This window comes from Solanum tuberosum, unplaced genomic scaffold, assembly GCF_000226075.1.
Source record: "Solanum tuberosum cultivar DM 1-3 516 R44 unplaced genomic scaffold, SolTub_3.0 scf00081, whole genome shotgun sequence".
Classification (NCBI taxonomy): Eukaryota; Viridiplantae; Streptophyta; class Magnoliopsida; order Solanales; family Solanaceae; genus Solanum; species Solanum tuberosum.
Window position 1 is genome coordinate 952,512 of NW_006239008.1, and position 25,833 is coordinate 978,344.

The 25,833-nt window shown below is 35.2% G+C and overlaps 2 protein-coding genes across 3 annotated transcripts; one reads left to right on the plus strand and one right to left on the minus strand.

The window, feature by feature from the left end:
- The first annotated feature begins 2,390 nt into the window (after positions 1 to 2,390).
- Positions 2,391 to 4,323, plus strand: LOC102599906 (probable isoprenylcysteine alpha-carbonyl methylesterase ICMEL1). The gene is made up of 6 exons (XM_006346639.1): positions 2,391 to 2,496; positions 2,605 to 2,674; positions 2,774 to 2,854; positions 3,238 to 3,312; positions 4,069 to 4,170; positions 4,254 to 4,323. Exons 1-6 carry the CDS (start codon positions 2,391 to 2,393, stop codon positions 4,321 to 4,323), a joined length of 504 nt encoding a protein of 167 aa, XP_006346701.1.
- A 1,705-nt stretch (positions 4,324 to 6,028) lies between these two features.
- Positions 6,029 to 9,810, minus strand: LOC102595862 (pentatricopeptide repeat-containing protein At5g42310, mitochondrial). 2 transcript variants are annotated; one of them, XM_006346633.2, is made up of 5 exons: positions 7,978 to 9,809; positions 7,169 to 7,321; positions 6,986 to 7,057; positions 6,495 to 6,677; positions 6,029 to 6,300 (listed from the first exon to the last, which is right to left on the minus strand). In XM_006346633.2, the coding sequence occupies exons 1-4, from the start codon at positions 9,733 to 9,735 to the stop codon at positions 6,567 to 6,569; spliced, it is 2,094 nt and encodes a 697-aa protein (XP_006346695.1). In that variant the 5' UTR covers positions 9,736 to 9,809; the 3' UTR covers positions 6,029 to 6,300; positions 6,495 to 6,566. The 2 variants fall into 2 exon arrangements, with proteins under 2 accessions (XP_006346695.1, XP_015163893.1); XM_015308407.1 differs by lacking the exons at positions 6,029 to 6,300; positions 6,495 to 6,677; positions 6,986 to 7,057 and having other exon boundaries at positions 7,187 to 7,289; positions 7,978 to 9,810.
- Positions 9,811 to 25,833: the final 16,023 nt, after the last annotated feature.

Genomic DNA, 25,833 nt, shown 5'->3' on the forward strand with positions numbered 1-25,833 from the left:
AAAAGGTTGTGCAAGACCAAGGGGATTATTATTATTATTATTTAACAATTTGCACTTTTATTTTAAAATCGTATATCAAAATAGGAAATTTTATAATTCAAATTTAAAATAATTTTCGTGGTAACTAATATGCAATTCAAATTCATTGTTATCCAAATTATACTTTGCCTTTTATTTTTAAATAGTATTTAAAGAGAGGAAAAGTTAAAATTCGAATTTAAAACAATTTTTTTGGAAACAAATAATGAATTCAATTCAAACATTGTTATCCAAATTATTTGATGGTTATTCTTTATGTTTCTTTTTTTAACAAAAAATTAAAAGAATTTTAAATTATTTTTTGAATTTTAAAATTGTTGAATTTTTGTGGTGCTGACATGTGTTACTTTTTACTTCTCCTATTATATATAGATAGATTATGAATTCGACAGCTGTCATTCCAAAACAAATATAATACACTTCTAACAACAAAAAATATTTAGACTTGAGATACTGATAATCTAATGGTATTCCAACGATCGTAATTCACCGGATACGAAGGGTGAAACTCTAATAACAACAACAACAACCCAGTGAAATCCCACTAGGTGGGGTCTGGGGAGGGTAAGTAGTACGCAGACCTTGCCACTACCTCGTGGAGGTAGAGAGGCTGTTTCCAAGAGACCCTCAGCTCAAGTATATCAAATCTAAGTGACAGGAGAGATATATGCAACATAACAGCCAATACAAAAGATAGCGTATAATCAACTAATGAGACAATAACAAGAAAGATATAGGGAGTGATACGCAGTCAACAGCAAAAGGCTAGGACTGCTCCAAACGCTAACAACCCAAACCCTCGCAAGGGAAGACAACCCGCTAACCCTACTAACCTTCAACCTTAATACGCGACCTCCACTCCTTCCTATCTAGAGTCATGTCCTCGGTGATGTGAAGCATAGCCAAGTCTTGTCTAATCACCTCTTCCCAATACTTCTTGGGTCTACCTCTACCCCTCCGCGTACCCTCTACCACCATTACCTCGCACCTCCTCACTGGGGCGTCTGCACTCCGTCTCTTCACATGTCCAAACCATCTCAGTCTCGCTTCCCTCAGCTTGTCCACCACAGAGGCCACTCCCACCTTCTCCCGGATAACCTCATTCCTAATCTTGTCGCTCCTAGTGTGCCCACACATCCATCTCAACATCCTCATCTCCGCAACATGCATTTTATGAACATGTGCGTTCTTAACTGGCCAACACTCCGCTCCATACAACAAGGCCGGTCTAACTACCACTCAAAATTTATAAGTGGTCTAGCATTACATGTAACCATGGTTTTGCCAGCTTTGGAGACAACACTAGTTGGGAGTATGTTTCCTTATAGAGTTCACGATCAATTATACTTCAGGTGTTAGGAAAGACCAATCATACTAATGAGTAAGTCACCCGTCTTATTTCATCTTTCATGTAGTTTAATGTGTTATTGGAAGTAGTATAAGATGAATGAAAAGTGAAATGAGAAGGCAACCGATTACACCTGAACTTACACAGAATACAGTCATACAGAACAAAGAAAGGGGTTAACTTGAGGGACAGGAACAGATGCCATAACTGGCAGTAAGAGTATGTTGTTCACTTTCACTTCTAATGATTGAAGATAAGTTTCTAGTGATGCTATTATATTTGGTGGTCTGGCTTTTAGCTTGCATATTCAAGAAGCTGCTTACCAACAATGACAAGTTGGAAGTGAAGTGGAGGCAATAAGCTTTTCCTGCTGGCCTCCTAGGAATGAATTCTCTGCTGGCCTCCTTTTCCTGCTAACCAAACTTAAGGAGGGAGAACACGTGTCTACTGATTTTCTTCTTTCCTCCATCTACATAAAAGAGTTATGCATGATGATTCCAACCTTTTCCATGCCAGGTTATTGTGTCTTAGATCAGCATGTCCAAGTCACCTCCTAGATATATGTGACCCTGCCATCTTTGATGGCCAAGTTAAAACTATGATTTGTCTCTATGCCGTTTATGCCAAATATTCTTACCTGTGAATAGGTCGGTTCATTTATCTGAAGGTTTCGCCCTATCAAATTTTACACTACACAACATCTTCTTAGATATTCTTTATTGTTGCATATCAATAGAGCCATTGAAGTAGACTAGTAAAATTCAGCTTCTCCACATGTTATAAAGAAACCACTTGATTGCTTATCACCCAAATGTTCCATTTCACCCTAACCTTTCAAGAGGAGCTTTTAGAATGCCTAGCACTCTTTTAATATTAACTTTTATAGTTAGCCAATCAACGTCACTGCAATGTTCTCTTAGTAACTCTTTGAATATTCTATGCTGTAGGGATCTATTCATATCTCAAATCTTAATGTCTAATGTATATAAAAGGCACTTTCTAAATGTTTTCTGGTTATCCACCTTTGTTCAGGGTAGGGTACAGATGGATCGCCAGGTTTCTTGCCCTTGGCTGTTATGCTATGCTGCTTATACCTGGTTTTATTCAAGGTCTGAAACATCTCAGATATGTCATCTGAACACCTGATTTTAAATATCTTGTTGACTTCATATTTTAGAATATAACGCCCATAAATAAATCATGCTTGTCTGATGCAGTTGGATATTACTATTTCTATTCCAGTCAAGTACTTAGAGGCATTGTTTATGGTGATCAACCGAGAAATAGGTATACTTTGTGGAATTCAGTCCTTATTTTCATAGGATGCTTGAGCATACTTTTGTATGCCTTCATGGATTTATACCTGGTTAAAGTCTCATGGTGCAGGCTAGATCTATACCTGCCGAAAAATATGAACGGGCCAAAGCCAGTTGTTGCATTTGTAACAGGTGGAGCATGGATCATTGGGTGCGTAATTAAGTCATTTCCTTCAATTACATCCATTTATCCTTACAACCGAGGAATATCCTATGTTGTAAAATCTAGTCTGAGATAATATGAGCTGCCAGCTTCTATCTGTATGCTAAGTGTGGAAACTGTTACATTTTCTTCACACCATTCACATTATAAGCATCGAAAGCTGATCTATTAGCTTTTCAGCATGAATGCTTGAGGATTATTATTCCTGCTGCTTACTATGCTACGTGGCTACACCGTAGAAGCTCTTATGCTTACATTGTAAACATTAATCAACACATAGTTAAAATAGTGACTCCTTCTCTTGTTTAAGCGAGCCAGTGACGGTTTGATAAAATTTTGTTCTTAGTTATTCTTTCTTCTTTGTGTTACAGCTACAAAGCTTGGGGTTCTCTTCTAGGACAACAATTGTCAGAAAGAGACATTATTGTGGCATGCATTGATTACAGGTGATTACTATTTCATCTGAGAAAACCAGTGCTTTTTTGGGCTTAATGTACATTTGCATGATGGATCGTTTAGATGTATGAGTTTTGTAGTTCATGTTCTCTATTTCTTGCGCATTTCTGAGTTATTAGTTTTTAGTTTTTTTGCTTTCGTAGGAAAGATTTAGGCATTTCATCTTATTTACCACATGATACGTTATCTGAAAAAAATATTACTATGTTTTTGCTGATATTCACTGAAGTTAGCTTTTTGGACACTTGGTATAATTTTTAAGTTCGCTAATACCTGTCTTGTAACTTTCACAACCTACAACAATCTTGTTCTGTGTAATGATACAATAGAACGAACTGGTCTACTATCAGAAAGGCAAAAGCAGAGTGTTGGTTTACCATATATGTGATGATGCATCTAAAGAGCATTACTTATTTTCTTTTCCTCATAAAATAATCTTTCTTGCATCCAAGCACAAAGATCTTTCTCACAATATAACTCCCAACTCATCCGAAAGGAGCCAGCTAATATGATTGGGAAATATTAATCTAACAAGTTGAAGAGGATTAAGAGAAGAACAATGTCCAAGATGTGATGTAAGCTTTGCGCAACCGAGGAAGAAAAATTCCAAGTCAAACTTTCTCCCGTTGTTTCTCTCACGTTGCATATACTATATGTTGGATCATTCGATGGACGCTTAAATTGTACTTGTATGCAGCCACTAGTTGGTTTTTGATAACTAAAGGTGTTACATTAATTGTTTGCAGAAATTTTCCTCAGGGGACAATTAGTGACATGGTTAAGGATGCTTCTCAAGGTATCTCCTTTGTTTGTAACAAGATAGCTGAATATGGAGGTGACCCGAACAGGTAGCCGAGTTGTTTTCTCCTTCATTCTCATGAATAATTCCCTCTAATTAAGAATGAAATATCATGGTTTATTCTTCTTCTAGAATTTACTTAATGGGACAATCCGCTGGTGCACATATTGCTACATGTGCTCAGAGAGAGAGAGTCAGCTGAAACTCTAATAACATTGTATTAAAATTATATTAAACATAAACGATAGTTGTAATACAAGTAGAATTCAATATTATACATTATTATATATTCGATAGTTCTTATTCTGAAACAAATATAATATATTCTACCAACATAAAATTATTTAAACTTGAGATACTGATAATCTGATAATAGTCTGGTGGTGGTGATTCGCCGGAGAAGGGTGAAAGCTCTAAAAAAATTGTATTAAAACTGTATTTAGTAAAAAAAAATAGTTGTAATACAATTCAAATTCAATTTTACACATTATTAAAAATTCGATTGTTGTTATTTCAGAACAAATATAATACATTTCAAACAATGTAAATTCATTTAAATAGTATCGGAGTATTTGAAATTCACATATAATACTTATACTATATTTGTATTAAAAATGTTATAGCTATATATTTCACCATGTATGTCGAAACATGTCTATAATATATATAATATATTGAATTCAAATGTGTTACAATTGTTATTTATTTTTTTCTCTTATTAACGGTGTTAAATATATTATTATATTAAAAATATATTAGTTATGTATTTACAATGTGTATTGAAAAATGCATATAATATATATAATGTATTGAATTCAAAATGTATTACAAATATAATTTTTATTTATTTATTGTATTAATGATGTCAAAAATCATATTTTCATAAAAAAAATGTTCATCTTCACAAATCATCATTAATTATTAAAATAATTGAAATTTTAAAAAGAAAGAGACAAAAAAAATGAATAAAAAGAGAGAGAGAAATGGTGTTAGAAAACAGGAGAGAGAAAGCGGAAGAAAAGAAAAGGACCTGGTAAGAAAAGTAAGGTTACTAGAGTATAGATAATAATTCATAAATAAAATTATATAATATATTATTAATGTAAATGACCCTTAATATTTTTTAGATTAAGCAAGTTTAATCATGTCCCAACCTAATTTTTAGCTCAAAGTAAATAGGGATTGCAATGGAGCGGGACGAATGCAGGGCGAGTGAGTTTAAGGCTATGTGAGGCGGGGGCAGGTGTAAGGTTGTGCAGGGAGGGTGGATGCAGGGCGAGTTGAAGTGGATTTTTTTAAATTAATGCGAGGCGGGGCGCAGATATATGTGATTTTATGTGGGTTCAAATTTAATTTTAACTTTTTACATGTTATAAGAGTGATAGAGCATTATTTATTAAAATAATTTCTATAAATCTACTAAAATATTCAAAATCGTAAATGAAAATGGTTCAACAAAAATAACGCAATTTCTTACATATTTTCCAATTGAACTCTAAAAATAAATTTTTAAGTCACTATCCTATTAAATTAATACAACTTAATGAAAAAAAGAATTTATTCTTATGAATTTTAGTTTGAGTATCAAACTTAACTAGAAAAAGAAGATATTAAAAATGTTATGCAGGGTGGGTTCATACTGGGCAGGTTTATGCGGGACAGGTTGAAAAAAATGTTATGAAGGGCGGGGTGAATTAAAAAATTTACGGGTTATGCTCAATCCGCCTCACTCCCACCCGGCACCTCCCCATTGCCATCCCCAGAAGTAAATTTGAACAATCCAACCCAATTGGTAGATGAGCCTATTTCAGTGTCTCCATTTCAGCCCATTTGACTGACATCCTTGGAAAAAACATTGCCAAGTCTCTTAGTCTACATCCACAATTAGAGGTTTCTACGGAGCTCAATTATTTGCAAGCTAGACTTTATTTGTGACCTCTTATCATAAGATATGACATGGACTGTAAAGCAACTTCTGTTCCTAGACTCAAAACACTGCAATTACATGTTACACAAAAAAGGCAAGCTGAATGAATATTCGCTTTGCAGCTACAGGAACTGTACAAGTATGTAGATGAAAGTATGCTGGGACGAATATGGACTTGGGATCCTTTCTTAACCTTCAATGTGTAACTTCCATTTCTCCCAATCCAGCTGTCAAACTTGAATTGTGACATAGCTGCACATTAAACAATTCAGGATAAGTTATTACATTACAAACACCCAAAAAGGACTACATTTTTCAAGTTCAAAATTTCTAGTTTGAGCAAAACATAAGCACCAGGAAAGAGATTTTCTAATTGAATCCTCCTATCTGACTCAAGCACAATATAATAACATGTTAACTCAAATACATACAGAACATTCCCTTACCTTAAATTTAAAGTTAAAACTGAAAAATCATGATTCATCAAGGTCATTATTGTTAGAGTGACCTGCAGTCTGCTACAATTTCAATGTTGACTTCATGTATCTCAAAGCAGATCGTAGCATCGCTCTAGCTTTCCTATCTGGGATGCATCCACACAACAACATTTCTTCATAAACAGCTGGAACCTGAAAGCCAAAATATTTAGCTGATCCCTACACAACTTTGATGTAGGAATGCACAATCCCGTAAATTTGACAAAGATAACAATCTTAATGTGATATTCATTACAATTCTGCCATTTATTTTAGAAACTTGATACTTTTTGCTGCATCAAAAGATTGAGGTTCAGAGCTTATATAATGAAATATGCTAACTTAACGTAAAAGAAGAACCAAGAGTAAGACATTAGGTGGAAAAAACCAAGAGAAATAATCAAGAAGATACAAAAATGGAAACTTCAACTCAACAGAATAAATAAAAAGTAGGTGTTTACCCTTTCAAACTTCTCCACACGTATCAAGGTTTTCATGAGAGTGGTGTAAGTAACAACATCCGGCTTCATATCCTGCAGTTGTAGGATATGTATGGAAGTTAGAATGATATGTAGTCACTAAGGGGAGAAAATACAGAAATTTGTATATTTACCATGTATAGGAAAAAGATAAGGCGAACTCACATTTTCTTTCAAATACTTCAATACAGCAAAAGCTTCAGCATCTCTCCGATCCTCACCAAATGCATTAATTAGTGAATTGAGAGCTAACAGGCTGGGCTTTAGACCATCACCCTTCATGATCCTAAAGGCATTTACTGCTTGTTCAGACAATCCCTATAGGTGGAGAAAGAAACTTTTCACATAAAGGGGTTTATATAAAGGGGTTTATCGTCATTTTCTTAGCCTTAGATTATTAATAATATAGAAATGTTATCTTCCTTACACCTGTGTGTGGTGAGTTTAGATTTACCTTGCAACCCAACAGAGCATTCTTTAGGAGGTAACACAATCTTGTTCTTGATATCTTTGGTTTTTACTAGGGGCCTAACTTGAGAGATTGGCTATATAAATCTTCGTAATCATTTTGCTCCATTCAGAACCTTTTCATTCTAAATTTCTAATAATCAGTTATTCGTCTTTTAGTAAAACTAGTGATTCTGGAAATCTCACATTTACCAACACTGACTTATAATCTCTAACAAAACTAAGAAACTTCCTGCCAAACTCAGTACCTCATGTAAGTGTACTAGCGACTAAATATACCTCTAAGTTAATCATTTTTCACAATGTTTTGAAATTGAAGTGACCTAAACGTGCATGTCATAAAGAATTTGACTCAAGTAACCAATTAGTTTGTACTACCTATATGGATACACATAATAAATATCTACTATGGGAAATTATGACCTAAGATATCGTGTGAGTAAGTAAGCTATGTAAATTTCACAAAGCAGCTCATCATAGGTCATGATAAGTTTAGAGTTATTTACCCTCTGTGCATAGGCATTGATCAAGGCATTATACATGGTTGAGGATGGCTTCAACCCTGCAGACTTCATTACCTCCAAGCACTCAATAGCATCATTGAACCTTCCTGACTGTCCATAAATATTAATTAGAGTGGTATATGTAACAACGTTGGGAAGTAGGCCCTGACTCTGCATTTTACTCAACAGGCACTTCACCTCCTCCCATTTCTCGAGCTCACCAAAAGAATTAATCATTATATTGTATGTGGTGGTGCAGGGAGAACATCCACTTTCCTGCATCGTCTCAAACAGCTCCTCCGCCTTATTGTGGTGGCCATGCTTACTATGGCAATCTATTAGTGTGTTCCATGTAACAGTATCAGGTTCAATTTCCTCCAACTTCATCCTTTCAAATGTAGACATTGCATGATCCAAACAATTGTACTTCCCAAAAGTATCAATCATTATGTTATAGAACTGCCTATCAGGATTGACCCCACTATTCTTCATTTCTTTAAGCACCTGAAATGATCTCTGCCACTCTCCCCTATCACGATAACTAGCTAAGATCCTACTAAACACAAATGAATTTGGCTGAACATTATTAGCTTCCATTTCTTTCAACACAATTCTCGCACTTTCCCACCTACCTGCATTTCCATAAGCATCAATAAGCAAGCTATATGTATGTTCATCTGGTGCGACCCCACTACTCTCCATCTCTGACACAATATACTCAGCATCCTTCAAAGATCCAGTTTTAACATACCCTTTTAAAAGGGCATTAAACGCCCTCGTCCTTGGCTTTAACCCGCCTTCTTTCAACTCCTCAAATATAGCCTCAGCTTCCTCAGTCCTGCCTGAATTACCCAATTCGGATATCAAGTTAACAACAGTAGCTGTTTTAGGGCTCAATCCATTACCTTGAACAATACTCATGAAACCTAAAGCTCTATCAACATCACCAGCTTTAGCGAAACCCACAATCATATCATTCAACAATTGGCCATCAAGTTCAATCATATCAGCTTCAATTTCATAACAGAACTTGTGTAACATGGTCAAATCAATAGAATTACTACGAATAAGGGACTGAATAATCAAACTATAATTAACATAGTCAGATTGATACCCGTCTCTGCGCATTCTACACATCAAATTAAGTGCTTTTTCGAGATCACCGTTTCGTGCACAAGCTCCAATAAGTGCATTGTAGGTTAAAGGGGTGAGTGTTTGCCTCTGAGAGAGCAAAAAAGCCTCGTACAATTTCTCGGAGCGTCCGAGCGCGTGAATAAGAATAGAGTAGAGAAGTTCGTAAGAGAAACAAAGGTTGTGCTTCTGAAGCCATATAACGAGTGCATAGGCTATGGAAATTGAGGATGGGGTGGAGGAGAGACCTTTGAGAAGAGAGTGCCAGAGTGGAGCGGGCACAGCTCGATATGACTCAGCGAGCCGCAACTCGGTGGGGTGGAGTTGTGTGGGTGAAGAATTATCTGAATTGGGTTCGGTGGTGGAAAGAAATTGAAGGAGAGGAGTGAAATCGTAGCGTTGATTTGAGTATGAACCGATATGGTATTCTTCATCCTCTTCTTCTTCTTCTATATTGAATTGGTTGGAGATAGATAGATGGGAAGTTGAGGAGTGTTGGCCAAGAATTTGATGTCGGCGACGGAATTGATAAGGCAGTTGCGACGGCGGAGGAAGTAACAGAGTGTTCATTCTCCGTCTTCTTCTCCAGCAAGTTCCGGTGAAGGTTGAGGGCAGAGATAAACCAACCATCTTTCTCACCTCCACCAACTGGAGCAAAGATATTTTATACTATCATAATACTAGTTTGAGTTATAATATACTCTCCCTATGCATAATATTATGTCTTATGGAACTCAAATAATTTAATTGCCTAACACATACACAATATTCTTTTTTTAAAAAGATCATGCCTAAACAAATAGCCCACCATCACAAATAAACTATACTAAAACCTCACTAAATTAATACTCAGTTAATTAATAATATCTTTAAGATAATATTTTCTTTTGGTAACGACTTGGACTAATGAAAAAAAAACACATATTTCGATAAGATAATAAGATAATATATTTTCAGAAGATTCCTATCTAAATAAATGGTCTCATTAGTATTATAAATTATTACTTTTTTTAAAAGTACAAATATATAATATATATCTAAGACATTTCGGTGAAATATAATTCTATTGTGTTATTTTTTTGTTAAAATTTAAATCTAGTTGAAGCTCATCTCTAACATTTCTTACTGCATCCAAAAGTTTTGGTGTTGTCTTTTCGAACTATTTCATAAAATTGTGAAGAGTTTTAGATGCGATAAGTGCTTCATCTTCAACTTTATCATCAACATTGTTTTTTTCCTGTGGTATTCACAAATTTTTTCTAAGATCTGGACCTCTGAGCATCTATCATTTTTCACTCATCCAACAAGTTATTAACGACCAATTTTTTGTGGTAATCAAAGATCATTAATCATGACCTCATCATGTTCATGAATAATGTTTTCACAAGTAGGCTCATTCAAATTCTCAGAGATTTCACGTTCGAAGGAATATTGTGGTGTCGAAACTCGAAATACTCTTTAAATTAATAAAATATTAATTTATCGATTAAATAATGCCTCTACAAAATAAATTTCATGGTTCCACCTATATTAATTTACTAAGAGTTTAGTGTCTCTGAAATAAAAAGAAAAAGAAGGGAAAATTACATGGTTAAGCAAACATATACTAATTAATTAATCATTATAGCTAAAAGTTTTAGTTCATTACCACTCGCAATTAACATTCAGTGATAAGTATGTGGGCTAGGGTTTCGAGTTTGTATAATTCACATATTTTTATAATTCATAATTAGTATAATAAATTTTGTATGATGTAATTTTGTATAATATAATTTGTATAATTGTTTAAAGTTCATATGTTTATGTTTGTATAAATTAGTTATTTCTAGTTTATACAAAAATAGCTCAATTATATAAACGTACGTGCGAATTATATAAACTCACCCCCGAATTATACAAACTCGCGAATTCTACAAACAAGGAAACATAAACTGTAGATACAATCCATAATTATGCAAACTATAGCTATGAAACATAATTAAATTTGCTATAATGGCTATTTGTGAAAATTTCTCAAAAAGAAAAGCAAAAAATAAATATAGACTTGATGAAAAATTAGGAAAAATTTAGAATCCCTAGTCCAATCTTTATTTCTCAAATTTTATTTTCAACGACTTCACTCCTCAATTAAAAGAGCTTGACAAGCTGTTGTGAGACAAGATGAGGATAGGGCTCATCCATCTACTTCTAGTTGTCACAACATAAGTGAAAGATCAAACAATTTTGGATGATTTCATTAGAAATATTCAAATCTCTCACGAACGACATAAGATTGAATATCATCTAAGATTTCTTCAACTCTGTGACTGCAAGTCTTATGAGCAAATCAGGAATTGTTTACCTTTTTTCTTATTCTAACAAAAACATCAGTCGTTATCCGACAAATTTGTATTCTTCACCTCCGACAAGTTAAGTTCATAGAGCTGATATCACTGCATAGTAACAAAGAACACGGGTGAGTGTTTGAACTAACTTCTTAAGCATCTCAAAAGTAGCAAGAACACTATGCAAGTGTAGTTGTCAATTGGATTCCTTTACCCCTCTATGATTAGTAATGAGCTTATAAGAAGATATCAACATTGCAAAGTGGAGGACATTCAACTAATAAAAGACCTGAAGTGTGCATTTGAACATGAATTTATAAATTTCGTTTCTTAACAAAATATCTTTTAACTCAAGTTGCATCTTAATAATGTCTTCTATGGGATTATTGTATTCCTTGTAATCTTGAAACCTCTATTTTGACTTTTTCTCATTATGAGATTCGTACATTGATTTTTATCCAAAATGAGAGTTGTTTTAGCTTATGCCTTGCATGTCTTGTTAGGTTAAATATACAATACTTTGTGAACCAACAAAATTAAAAATATGATTAGTAAAGAAATCATCAACCATGTTGCATTCTCAAAATGTGTGTTCCACCACTATCATAACATTAGATCTCATCATATTAATTTGATGTACTTCCATCAAGATTCATCAAGGGACCTTCCAAATACCATTCAAAATCTTCTCAAGATTCAAAGAGTCAGTTTCCAATATGATATGTGATTACGATTAATGCAACATTCCAGACTCATTCTTAAAGCTACAACTTCTGGCACTAAATTAAATTTATTCCATTCTCTAGCCTTCTAGATCTGCATGCACAAAACTTCTGTTTTTAGTTTTAATACAAAAGGCTCTTGAACAAGGATCATGATTTCATGTTGTTGCACCATTGTAGTTACATTTGAAATATCTCGAGCTAGGTAAGTTTTGTGGACAACCTTACAATTAATGATGAGGGAGTATTGCTCAAAGAATCTAACTATCATTGGCCAAGTTGTGGGGATATGCATGAGCCATTGGTGCCTTCTCTTTACCAGTGAGTAGATATTTTTGGTGACTTCCATAACCATTCATAAAAGGACAATCTACCACCATATGAAATTGTATTTCTTTTCTTTTTTCATATTTTCCAAATAATGAAGATTGAGATGGCGTCATATAAATATTTAATCTTAGAGGAGCACTATGTATTCCACCATTTGAAAATGGTATCTTTGAGTTGCAAAAAAGGACTTATAACCCCTGTAATAGTAGAAAAAGTATTCCAAATTCTTAAAGCCATAAAAGCAAGAAATGAAGAGATGTTGACATGATTCTAGAGCACCATCTCCACCACAACAAAATAGGACCTCATTAGCAAATACCAAATCTCATCAGAACTTCTCCAATTGATAGTCTTTGCTTCTAAAGTCACCAAAAGAAAAATGAGACTTTAAATGGCACACGTATATTCCACAATTTCTAAAAGTTATCAAGAATATAATGTCTTTGTCTCAATAGTTCGATGCGAACCTCACAGTGAATTTACCTGAATTGTTCAACATCCACCAAGGCTTATGATCTCAATCTTTAAAATCCTCAACTACCCCAATCTCTTTCAAAATATGATTACAATCATCTTTTGGAAAAGAACTGAAATTTTAACTCCCCATCCCATCTATCATTCATCATAAGCTGACTTAGCTTTTCCATGTTATAATTATTGAGGTTAGAAATAGGTACCACATAATGAAGAGTTCCAAGTTGAGTCCAATTATCAAACCAGATGCTAGAAAGATCACACTTAGGCCCCACCAAATATATTGATAAATGTCTTTTCTAGCCTCTAGCATAGACCTCCAAGTCTAGGAGCCTCCTTTCCATTCTAATACCTAAGGTTTATGCCTTTTTAGAATATTTTTCCATAGAAAATTAGTCTGCAATGGATTCCATAGAAATCCAGAGATCTCTCTTTGATTTTTAAAGTTCTCTTAGCTAAATTATGGTGAATTTTTTTTATAAAAAAATCCAGAGAAATCTAACAAACACTCTATGCAAATCATGAACCACAGAGAAATGACGGACAACAAATAGATAACAATACTATGAAGGACAGTGTTAATTGAAGTTACCCCCAAAAGAGAGAAACTTACCTTTTCATGCTTGCAACTTAGCATGTACAATAGGGCAACCTAGATAAATAAAAGAAAATTTGCCTCTAACGAATTCTATATAGTTCTTAAATTCCTTAATAGTAGAATTGGTAGTATTGTGACAAACATAGAAGGATCTCTTTCCTTTGTGAATCGTTTGACCTGACTGCCTCTCATATCCCTCTAGTGTCTTCATTTGTCATTTTCTGGCTCTTTTGAACAGTGGAGACCAATATGATGATATCATCAACATAAGCTAGATGATTTATTTGATCATTCTATTTAGGCATTCCAAAACATTTGTAATCCTTATAGAAGAATAAATAATTGAAAGCTCTAAATAGAACCTCTGCAATTAGAATGAATAATGCAGGTGATAATGAATCTCCTTGTTTCTGTAACACCAATCTTAAGATAAGAAATTCCACATCGGTAAAATACAAGAGAGATGTTGGGTATATCAGTAAGTATGTCTTTCCAACTAGTGACACATTTTAAATATGTGTGGGCCTAGGCCTAGAGCGGATAATATCACTAGCGGACTGAGCCGTTACAAATATATTAGAGTCATTCATGAGTTAGCCTTGTCGATGTGGACCAAAGTTTAATTGAGTTTAGGTAAATCCCGATAAGGCGGGGCACACCTCAATATTGTGTCTAGGCATATCTCATGCGGTCGGACCAACCTCGGCGAGGACGTTAAGTCCATAGAGGGGTGTATGTACACCCCATCTCAAGATAAGAAGTCTCGCATTAGCAAAATAAATGAGAGATGTTGGGAATATAAGTAAGCAGATCTTACAAACTAATGACACATTTTAAATTCGTGCAGGCCTAAGACCATATTGGACAATATCACTAGAGGCTGACCGTTATAGTGTCACACCTCTAGTTGAGTGAAAGAAACCATGAGCTTGACTATTAACGATAATAGAATATAAAGTGTTTGCAACAAATCTATAGACTATATCCACAACCAGATTGTCATAGCCTATTTTCTCCATAAATTTCATGAAAAAATCTCCGGTCAATTCTACCATATGTTTTTGTCATATCCAATTTAATCACCACATTATCAAGCTTTACCTGTTTTTCTAATATCTACAATAATTTCTTTAGAGAACAAAATATTTTTAGTATTATTTCTCCCTTTTGGACAATTGCATGAATTTTAAAGCATGCTCCTTCATACTCATATTCCCTTGATGAAGGTTAATGAACTCAAGTACCTTTGCCTCCCTCATCCCAAGGGGAAAAACTTATTAAGAAAAGCAACCTTAAATTTCTCTCAATCAATAGGACCCACATCTATTACCCTCTTTTCTTTCCATTGGTTAAACCAAACTTGAGCAACACCCTTAAGTTGATAAGCAGCCAATTCCACTTTTTCTACCGAAGTGATACCAATGATCCCCCACTATTTTATAAACTTCATCAATGAACTCTGAGGATCTTTCTCAACTTTAGACCCATGAAATTTCGGAGGATTCATTCTAGTAAAGTCCCTCACCCTTGTTGCCACCATACCCACCCTTGGGTTCACGGGAGACACAACCTCTCTATTTTCTTAAGCCACCATAGCTTGGGCCAATGCATAAAATGTGGCTCAAAACTCATCATTAGTCACTTGATTGGCCAAAGGGTCGACCGACACTTGGGGAACCTCAGGATCCATATTTTCACGAACATTCTTTCTCAAAGGATTCCTTTGTGGGGGAATTATTTGAAAAGCATAAACTGGGGTTAGGAGAGGAGGACATTTATAGAGATAAACTCTATGGCATGACTTTAGAGTAATAAAAAGTGGAGTTTCCTAAACAACTTATAGTCTCTCATTCATAAATGTGGTCGCTTCACACTCATGAAAAAGACTCTATTCGATGTGGCTTATGAGACATCCTAGAACCTTTCTAAACCTTGTGCTCCGAATACAAAGTTTGCCACGACCTAAAGTACACCCTAGACGTGACATGGCGTATAAGACCTCAAAAGGCCTTCCACAAACCACTTAGCATACATCATACAAGATAATATAATATAAAGAGTTCAAAAGATAGCATTTCATATTTCAAAAGAGTTGTTAATCAAAGCGGAAGTCTAGCATTTGTCTCAATATGCCATCTAATACATCATAAGGAAAATGATTGGGACGTAACCCATACATTAGATACAAAGTCTAAAAAATTGAAATGACATAAATCTATAAAAGTGGCATTGTCCTCGAAGTATGAGGATTCACTATATCTTCAAATCTCTAATGCAATCAACTAGTCACGAACGGAAGGATACGAATTATCAGACCCTACGTTAGTGAAACAATATAGGTACAAGTATGCATTAGTAAATGGAATGTATAAGTATTAGGGGAGTGCAATAAAACATGAGACGTGATCATAAGGCGACATAATCGAAAAACATGAAATGCATGATCAATATAAACATAGTAAAATCATTTAAGAAGATCCATGAATCATGAACATGCTCAATGCATATTTAAATCATAAAAGGACACTTCATAAAATATTAGTAATTAACTTAGTTCATTTTGTGGGAAGTTTACCATTAACCTACAAATAGACCCTGTGAGGTATAACATGGAATCCAATGTCTACCCCACACCAAAAAGGGGTGTCCTCACTTGCCAAGGTAAGAACCATAAATCTAATCTAAAGTGGATTCACTAGCTAATGTCCATCTAAGAAAATCATACTATGATGACACATAGTTATGGGATAAGGAAATTTCTACTAGAAACCCGACCTCAAGCTACAAGAGAGCTTCCATCTCAATATCCTCTCGGTGCTAATAATAAATCCCACGGAATAGTTATTAATCTTATTAAATTTTATCATCCATGGAAAAGTACAATTAATATACTAATCCAAGCTAGAAATAACATAGGGTATCTCCTTAGACCGTGCATGAGAAAGCCTTTCACCATCCATGATCTTTTCATAATATATTTTTAAGGCCCATAGTCATTAACTTCATGCTAGAAGTGCCCTACTACTAATGAAAATAGTTTGACATATCCAGAGACCATACTAATCAATACCGAATTAAGGAAAATAGCGCGAAAAGCATTGAGGACAAATTTAGATGTCATTTGTGTCATGTGGCCAAGCTTAATAGAACATACAGATACCTTCATCTATAAGTTTACTTAATTCATAAATATTACTTTCATAAAAACATGCATAGTCTCATAAAAATACATTCATAGATTCAAGTTTCTTCATAATTTCATGTAAGTTAGGATTGATAGTCAATATGTATAGATCAATGCACGGGTTTACATGAAATTAGTTGAAAAGCATGTAATTAAGTCCAAATCATTAAAATAATATCATAATAAAACAACTAAATCCATTCAAATAAAACTCATGAGGAATTGAGTCAAAAAACTTAATCAAATCTTGGAAAATTGAATTGGAGAATTGAAGGAACTTTTGGAGCTCAATGGAAAATTGGGACCCATTGATGAACTCCCTACATACCTTGATTGAAGCCCTAAGCAATGATGAAGAAAGGATACTTGAACTAAATTTGAGAGAATGAATAAGTTGGGGGAATTCTAAGGGTGAAGGATATTTATAGGGTTTAGATTTATGGGTAAAATAAATAAGTTGGGGGAAATTCTAAGGGTGAAGGGTATTTATAGGTTTTAGATTTAAGGGTAAGGATGTGGTATTGGGTTAGATAATTAGAAAAAGACCCAAAATTCCTTAAAATAAAATTGTCGATCCTCACCTACGGTCCATAGGTCCTACTATGGACCCTCCTGGTTGACCGTCGGTAAGGTTTAGAGACTTCAATTTGGACCATCCATCGACAGGGCCCATGTATAGTTTGTAGGTTTACCTACAGACCGTACATGGCCAGCGTAGGTCTTAAGAATTTTTCCAAATTATTTTCTTCATTTCCATTGTACTTACGGATTCCATCTGCTGTCAGTAGATGCTTCTACGAATCGTAGGTGGGAGCCGTAGGTCACACCTGCAACCCAAAAATTGCATTTTTCCATTCCTTTAAATTTCGAGGTGTTATAGTATCATGTCTCAATTTTTATTAGTCTAGGTGGTGTCTATGTGGATATAATTTTAATCTGAATAAAAAATTTGCAATAACCCTACTCTTGTACCCTTTTACTCGTATTACTCTACCCATCATAAAATATCAATTTGTAAATTAAGATTGAAGTTCATGGATGAGACACATTTGCAATATTCTATTAAAACTTAAGTACCTATTAATACATGAGCATGAGGTCAATCCAATAACTACTCCAATTATAAATACAATCAAAGTTAACAAGACCCTTAGATACTAACTCTTGAATATCTTATTACTGACACATGTAACTATTTTCAAGGTCTTCCTTTTCTCTCTTATTCTTCCCCTTCACCTCATCTTCCTACAAAAATTCTTTATTTCTTTTTAGGGTTCCAAGAGCATCTAAAGTTCTAATCTTTTACAAGAAAGATTCAAAACACAGTTCCCAGAAGTGTGTAAACCGACAAAGATTCATAGGGAACGACTTAAAATTTCAAGGACTCAAGAAATCGAAATAGTGTTCCACTATTACATTAAAAGTAAATTTCAAAACCCAATTCAAGAATCTTGTAATTAGGTTAGACGCATTAGAATAATCCTTTCAAATTTGCATTGGAAAAAGCCTAGTTGAAGTTTCGCTAGTGTATTACAGCCCATGATTAAACTTATCTATAGAAACAAAAAAAGTAATCTCAATTTTAACTAGAAAACATCAATGTGTAATCTGAGATTGAAGCTCATGAATGGGATTCAATTTTTTTTTGAAATTTCAATTAAGATGGTAGAATATTTAACTAGAGAATAAATTTGAAATTGAGGTAAAAATTGTATCATAGATTAATAAATATGGTTACATGAGACTTAAAGGCCAAGGACAAATATATGCCTAAAGTTGGATGACAAAGTCAAATATATCAAGAAAGTTTGAAGAAAGGTAAATATAATCTTTTTTATGATATTACAAGGGTAAATATGACATTTTCCCTAAAAACTATTAAATAAAACAATTGTTGCTTAAGAACTTGCATCTATTAATAGTTAATAAGGGTTAAATGTGTCGTCTAATGTCGACATATCACCTTCATAGTAAATTCAACTTCCATTTATTAGATAGTAGAATAATGACAAATAGGAAAATACTTTGTTTCTATACAGTTATTCAATGATGAACAAACTATTTGTCACGACCCAAGACTACCCCCAAGACGTGACATGGTGAATATAATTTTGAGAGACTCTAAACGAACCACTTGACATTTCATGGAATTAAGATAACAACAAAAATGAAAGAAAGAGATAAATAAATCTCAAATGAAAATCTCAATATAAAAGAAAATATGAGTACAAAGATTATAAATGTGGAAACATACTAAGTCTGACATAAACCTCTACTACATAGTTGTGGCTTGGACAAGTCCTAGCTCATAAAATAATATGAAAGTGAAGGTCAAGTCTAAAATGACTTCAAGAAAGCATAAGAGTTGTCATGTCCTCAAAGCACAAGGACTCACCAAGCCTGAAAAACTGGATCAAAATCTTTGTTAATCGCAAGCTGGATGTGGAGTGTCGGAACCAATATTATATAATGATCTAGGCAAAAGATATGTATGCAGCCAGAACTTGGAAGGTACTGTGTATGAGGTTGCATGAGTATAAGCATAATAACGTGATAAGTCATAAAACATGATATTTCATAGCCAAGTAAAGTATGGAATAATCTGGTAAGCTGAGTTCGTAAAATACAGTATAAGGTCAATGCAATATTCTGAAAATTATATCATAAGTAGAAGTCATAACATATATGGGATATACCTTAAACTGACATAAATCATGTCAGAAATAACTTGAAGTTTAGTGTAGTAATTGCACACCAATAAGAGAGTGTCCTACTTGCCAAGGTAAGGACCATAATCTTAAACTTAGGTGGATCCACTAGCTAAAGTCAAGCCTCTACTAATGGGTGCTATACTAAGGAGTCAAGCCTCAACTAATGACTGATCCTTCTCATTCTATAGTGGGATGCAGTTCCGGGACAAGGGGATTGCTACTACAAGTCTGATACCTCTACTAATGGGTGAGCCTTCATCCTAAAGTCTGCTTGGTTCTAAGTAAATCCCCAATAGAAAACATGCATAATCATATCATATTCATAGTTTTTGAAATAGTAAGAACGTAGTAGTATCAAATCATTCCCGAAGACTCCTAATTATAAGAATAACTCTTTTAAAATATCTTGATTTCATAACATAATCAATTCATAAGAGGCACTTAATCAAAAGTATATAAATCATGACAATATTTCATAATGAGAATACTTCATTCGGAAGAAACCTAATTTTAAAACATGCTTGATACTTTATATTAAAGAATCATTGATTCATAAATCCTTCAATTAATAATGCAGACATAGCTCCAAAGCTTGATTTCATATCAAAATCACTTGTATAGCATATGTTCAAATCAATTGAACCCACATATAAATCATGAAACAATTTGGGTAAGAATCATAAAGAGAATTTGAGGTTTCTTTTGGTACTCAATGGGTGAAGAGGAACCCATTGATGAATTTCCCACATACCTTCATGAAACCCTAACTTGAAATCATGAGAGGGGATTTGGATCTTGAAGAACCCTAGAATCATCTCGGAAGAAAACTTGGAGAAGAAGACTTGAGTTTGAAGAGAAAGAGAGTGAATAGAGAGGGTTTGAGTCTTAGAAACAATTATGTGGCTTAGAAATATTCTATAAATGACGTATCATAGGAATCAAAAAGGTAGGATAAGACCCAAATAACCCTTAAGAAAATCTTCCACAACAATACGACGATCCAATGTACAGTCCGTGCATCCTTCTACAAATGTACTAGTCATTTGTGCTTCACTTTACAGGAGACCCAATCTCTGATGAAGAAACACAAAACCCTTGCACGATCTATAATACCTTTTATGATTTCTATACCTTCTTAATAAACCCAAGCCTTCAAATTGTCCTAAGTCTAGGACATTGACTACGAGCCTCCTTGTACAAACTATATTTCATTCTACAGTCCGTATTAACTCTTCGTGGAACTCAAGTACTGAATTTTTAACTTCTTGAAGGACTCAACCACGTTACTATACCAAGACCCATACACTCCACCATCAACCTTCCTATTAGATTGGAGAAAGGGATCATAGACTCACTATTTTTTCCTATATTCTAATCTCCATTCTACAAACTACTACCATGAGTCATACTACAGACCACGAACACAAATTGTCTCATGGACACTGGCACATCATTCCCAATTTCAACAACTCAACCACCACTTCCATCAACGGGCCGTAGAACCTTACACGATCCAGACATTGGTTTATGCAAACGTGCACCAACAACACAACATTCTACAAATTTTCCATTTCCAATCTAACTTTTCTACCTGCAAGGTACTATAATATCTCCCACAAGGGAAAATTCGTCCTCGAATGAGATTCAATTAAGCTATGTGCCCATTAGGATTGATGTGAGCACCACTGATGGTGTAGTTAGAGTTGCGGATATCACTACTGATGGTGCTATCTTTGTTGATGTGGGCACTACTGAGGATGACCCGAGTGTTGATTTAGCGGGATTCGGGTATCCGGACCCACCCATTTGTTGATAGGTCTTTGGCACTATGCGTCACAGGTTTGCTTCACCTAATCCATTATTATTTACTTTTTCTATGCATTGGGGACAATTGCACCTTACTTTGTTGTTGGGGTGGGGTAAATGGATTGTGAGTAAAAGGGTGAAGTCTCAGTAACCCAACTCATAATCCTCCCTTGGGGTTTTCTTGCCAGTGTTCTTTTCCCTCAAGAGACTGTTTAATTTATGTTGAACCGGCATGTGTTAGGATCGTATATGTAGAAGCTTGAAAAAAAATGAAGCATGATGGCTTGTGAAAAATGATACCCGTCCAACATTTGTGATGTGTGCTAGAATTTATAGGCTAAGATAAATTGAATGTGTTGGCTATGAGTATGACTTGATAATGAATCAACTTGATGGCATGACTTAAGCTAAAAACTTGAACTGGGTAATCTGATAATCTCATAATGAAACTATGTACCAAGAGGGTGCGAAAATAGTTGATTGTTCAAACAATTTTTGTGCCAATCTAGAACTTGCCCGGTTAGTCCTACTAAGACAATCTACTCTAGAGGCTAGGAAGTGATCATAGGCCCTTGTTATGATAATTCCACAAATTGCCTAAAAGAAGAATCCAACCAAATGAAATAAATGCTCCCTTTGATCGAAATGCTTTGAGCCTAAATTATACCACTTTTTTCTAAACCCCCAACTCACCTTCCCATAATCTACTATGTTGGCCCCGGTCCCTCCTTGGACATGTGCACCTCGACTTAGGCTAAAAGCCTATGTTGAGGGTGGCTAATGTAAAAAGTAACTTCAATCTTGGCCCTGATCAGACATCAGGTATTGTACACCTCAACCAATGGAAAATCCATAAGTTGATGGTAGCTATGAAAGAGGAAACCAAACGAAAAATGGGTATGAAAAGAGTTTGATGTTGAAAAAGATAAAAAGAAAAGAGAGGAAAGGATGTGACTTGTTGAAAGCTAAAGAAAAAAATAAAACGCAAGAAAAAGATGACAGTGAAAAATAAAGAGCTACAACGTTTAAAGTCACATCCATGGTTGAAGAAAATCAAGGGAAAGAAGGTAAAACGGTAGGATGTCAAAAATAGGGCAAAAAGAGGTTGAAAGCCTAGTGTAATGTAAAAGAGGGCAGAAAGTCACTAAGAAGTACCCAAATGTACCACACATGACCCTGAGCCTACGTTACAAGCCAAGAAAGTCCTATAGTGATCCTAGAATCTAGTTTGGAGAGTCTAAGCGGTGAAAATAAGGACAAGCATATGGTATTGAGCACTAACTGTACTTGAAGTTACTTCTGAGTGTGAGTGTTGAATGAATCCTTGTACTCAAATTCATATTCATTGTGTTAAAAAGGGATTTTGTTTGAAGTAAGGGCACTAGTTACACTGTCGGAAAGTTGGTACCTTGGTGATAGTGAAACAGTGTATGTTGTGTGTTGGTTGGTCGATCTTTGTGATATTTTGATCGCATGAATTAGCTTGTCGAGTCTAAGAGAACAAATTTTGCACCCGAAAAGGGAGTTGGGATAGAGAGCCATGTGATTGCTTGTGCTTAAATTGCTTGCTTCTATACAAGTGTCGTTTAGAGTCTTAATGCATCGCTTGAGGACAAACAACGAATTTAAGTTGCGGGTGTTGATATACCGTGATTTTACGGTATTTTTAATACATTTCAACGAAGAGTTGTGTGTGTCTAGGGCCTTTTTGTATTAGTTTTTATGTGTTTTTGCTGTTCTTTTGCAGGAAATATGTTTGGACACAAAAATAAAGAGATAGCTGAAAGATGTGCAGAAAAGGGCATCTACGGACCGTAGGTCCATTGACGCTCCATAGATGGTGATCGTAGATCAGCAGGCAAGGCATGGAAGGCAAATCAGGGAAATCTGACCAAGTGTGGAACCACGGTGGCCATTGACGGTCCGTGGATTGATCTACGGACCGTATTGCTGATCCGTAGAATGATACTGTGAGGGTTCCTATACCTGATTTTTGAAGATTCTAAGTGTGGAGCTACGGAGAGGGATCGATGGACCGTAGATCGATCTACGGTACATACTGGTGGTCCATCGTTTGTTTCAGAAAAGTTGAGTTTTGGAAGCTGAAAATATTGCCTAAGTCCTGGGTGACGGAAGGGACTCACGGACCGTAGATCCATTGACGGACCGTGAGTCAGTCTCGTGGAATGAAAATGCGTACTTGAACATAATTTCCTTATTTCGTTTACTTTTTAGTTAGGACTTATTTTTCTGTATGTAGGGCATGTAAACCTCGTTTTTGGGGGTTAGACTTTATTACTTCAGTTCAACTTTGTGACTTTGGAAATTATTTTTGCAAACGTAGCAATTCTTGATTTCCTAAGTTGGTTTTGAAGATTTTGGGTATTGAAATTCAAGTTGAAATTCTGGGTTTGTTATTCTCAATTACGTAGGTTCATAATTCTTTCATTTAAATCAATGAATTTTGTTCATATGATTATGGGTAACTAAACTCGACAACTAGGGTTGTGGGAACCATGAGCGATTAACAAAGTATGAATAGTAAATAAGCAATTCTTGAATAGTGTTTTGCATGCATTGATAATTCTTTCGTTTAAAAGTCCTTTTTAACTGTGTGCAATGTTAGAACTCGCCTTGTTACTACTTGCCGGACCAATGAGGTAATCAACAAGAAATGCCGGATCAAGGAGGTAATCAACAAGAAAAGAATTATCAACATAGATTTAGTGTGATACTATCTAATAGTCTAGTGTCGATTGGTGTGAAGCAATAGCTAAGCCAAACATCAATGTGATGTCTAATATGACGTAAAAGTAAGGGTTAGGAAATTATACACACGTAGCCGAACCAAGGTGCGGGGTGAAATTCTCTAGATGCGGGACAAAGGATTTAGAGATACTTAGCTTATCACTTTGCATGTAGTACACTAGGAAGGGATTGCTATTACTAGGATTACTACGTTATGAGCTGCTGGGGAACACGTATACCCTAGTTAAATCTCTCATTTTGATAACAACCAAAATTTACTTTTGTTTACTGATTACTTACTGAATTCTTACAATTTGTTTCACAACTCACCCCCTCCCTTTAATTACTTGTTTCTAGAAGTAAGTTGACTAAACGAATATCATTGTTGGTTAAAGTTAAGTCTAAACCTTTTTCCTCGTGGGATCGACCCCAACCTACAAGTTGGGTTCTTTACTTGATAACGATCGCTTATGCTTCTTTAGGGAGGTGTAATTTGAGCGTATCAGTGGCACCTGGATGAATAGAATACCAAGAGTTATGGGCTTCAGTGAGGATCTGCTACCTCAACTCACCCACATTAGGAACATATAAGCAACCCTGATAACGAAGTATACCATCTCCCCCTTGGGAGAAAACCTAATCTTTATGCTGATGAATTGCACCTTTTAACTGAAGCAATATAGGATCACTCTCTTGATTTTCCTTAACCTCCACTACCAATGAAGATTATGATCTGTTCTAAACTATCACACCACCATCTGACATGTTCGTAAGATTAACAACTAACCGAGCAAGCCGATGAACATCTTTCTGTAACTCCTTCCTTTCTTCCTCAACATATGGTACGCAACCCATACACAGTCTGCTGAGAGCATCATCTACTACATTGGCCTTATCAGGATAGTAAAGCACATTCATGTCAGTCTTTGAGGAATTCAAGCCATCTCCTCTGACGAAGATTCAACTCTTTCTTGGTGAACACATACTGGAGACTCTTATGATCTGTGAACACATCTATGTGAACACTATACAAGTAGTGTCTCCAAATCTTTAGGACAAATACTACGGCTGCAAGATCGAGGTCGTGAGTTGGGTAGTTCCTCTCATGCACCTTAAGTTGTCTAGAAGCATAAGCTATGGCCTTACCTCGTTGCATCAATAAACAACCTAGGCCGACCCTGGATGCATCACAGTAAATCACATAAGCGTTTGAACCATCTGGTTGGGTCAAGACCGGAGTTGTAGTCAACCTAGTCTTCAATTCTGAGAAGCTTTACTCACGCTCATCTGACCACTGAAACTTGACCTTTTTCTGAGTCAACTTGTTCAATGGGGAAGCTATGGATGAAAATCCTTCAACAAATATCATGTAATAACTAGCCAAACCCAAGAAACTTCTGATATCTGTTGGAGAGGTGGGTCTGAGCCATTGCTTCAGTGCCTCTATTTTCTGAGAATCCACTCGGATCCCTTCGGTAGATACCACATGACCAAGGAAAGCAACTATTGTAACCAATACTCACATGTGCTAAACTTAGTGAATAACTGGCGATCTATGAGAGTTTACAGAACAACTCTCAGATAAGTGGCATGCTCTTCCTCATTCTTAGAGTAAATAAGGATATCATCAATAAAGACGATAACTAACAAGTCTAAATACTACTTGAACACCTATTCATTAAGTCCATGTAAGTTGTAGGAGCATTGGTTAGTCCCAATAACATAACTACAAATTCATAGTGACCATACCGAGTTCTGAAGGCTATTTTCGGCACTATCTCTGACTCTAAGATGATGATAGCCATATCTGAGGTCTATTTTTGAAAAAAAA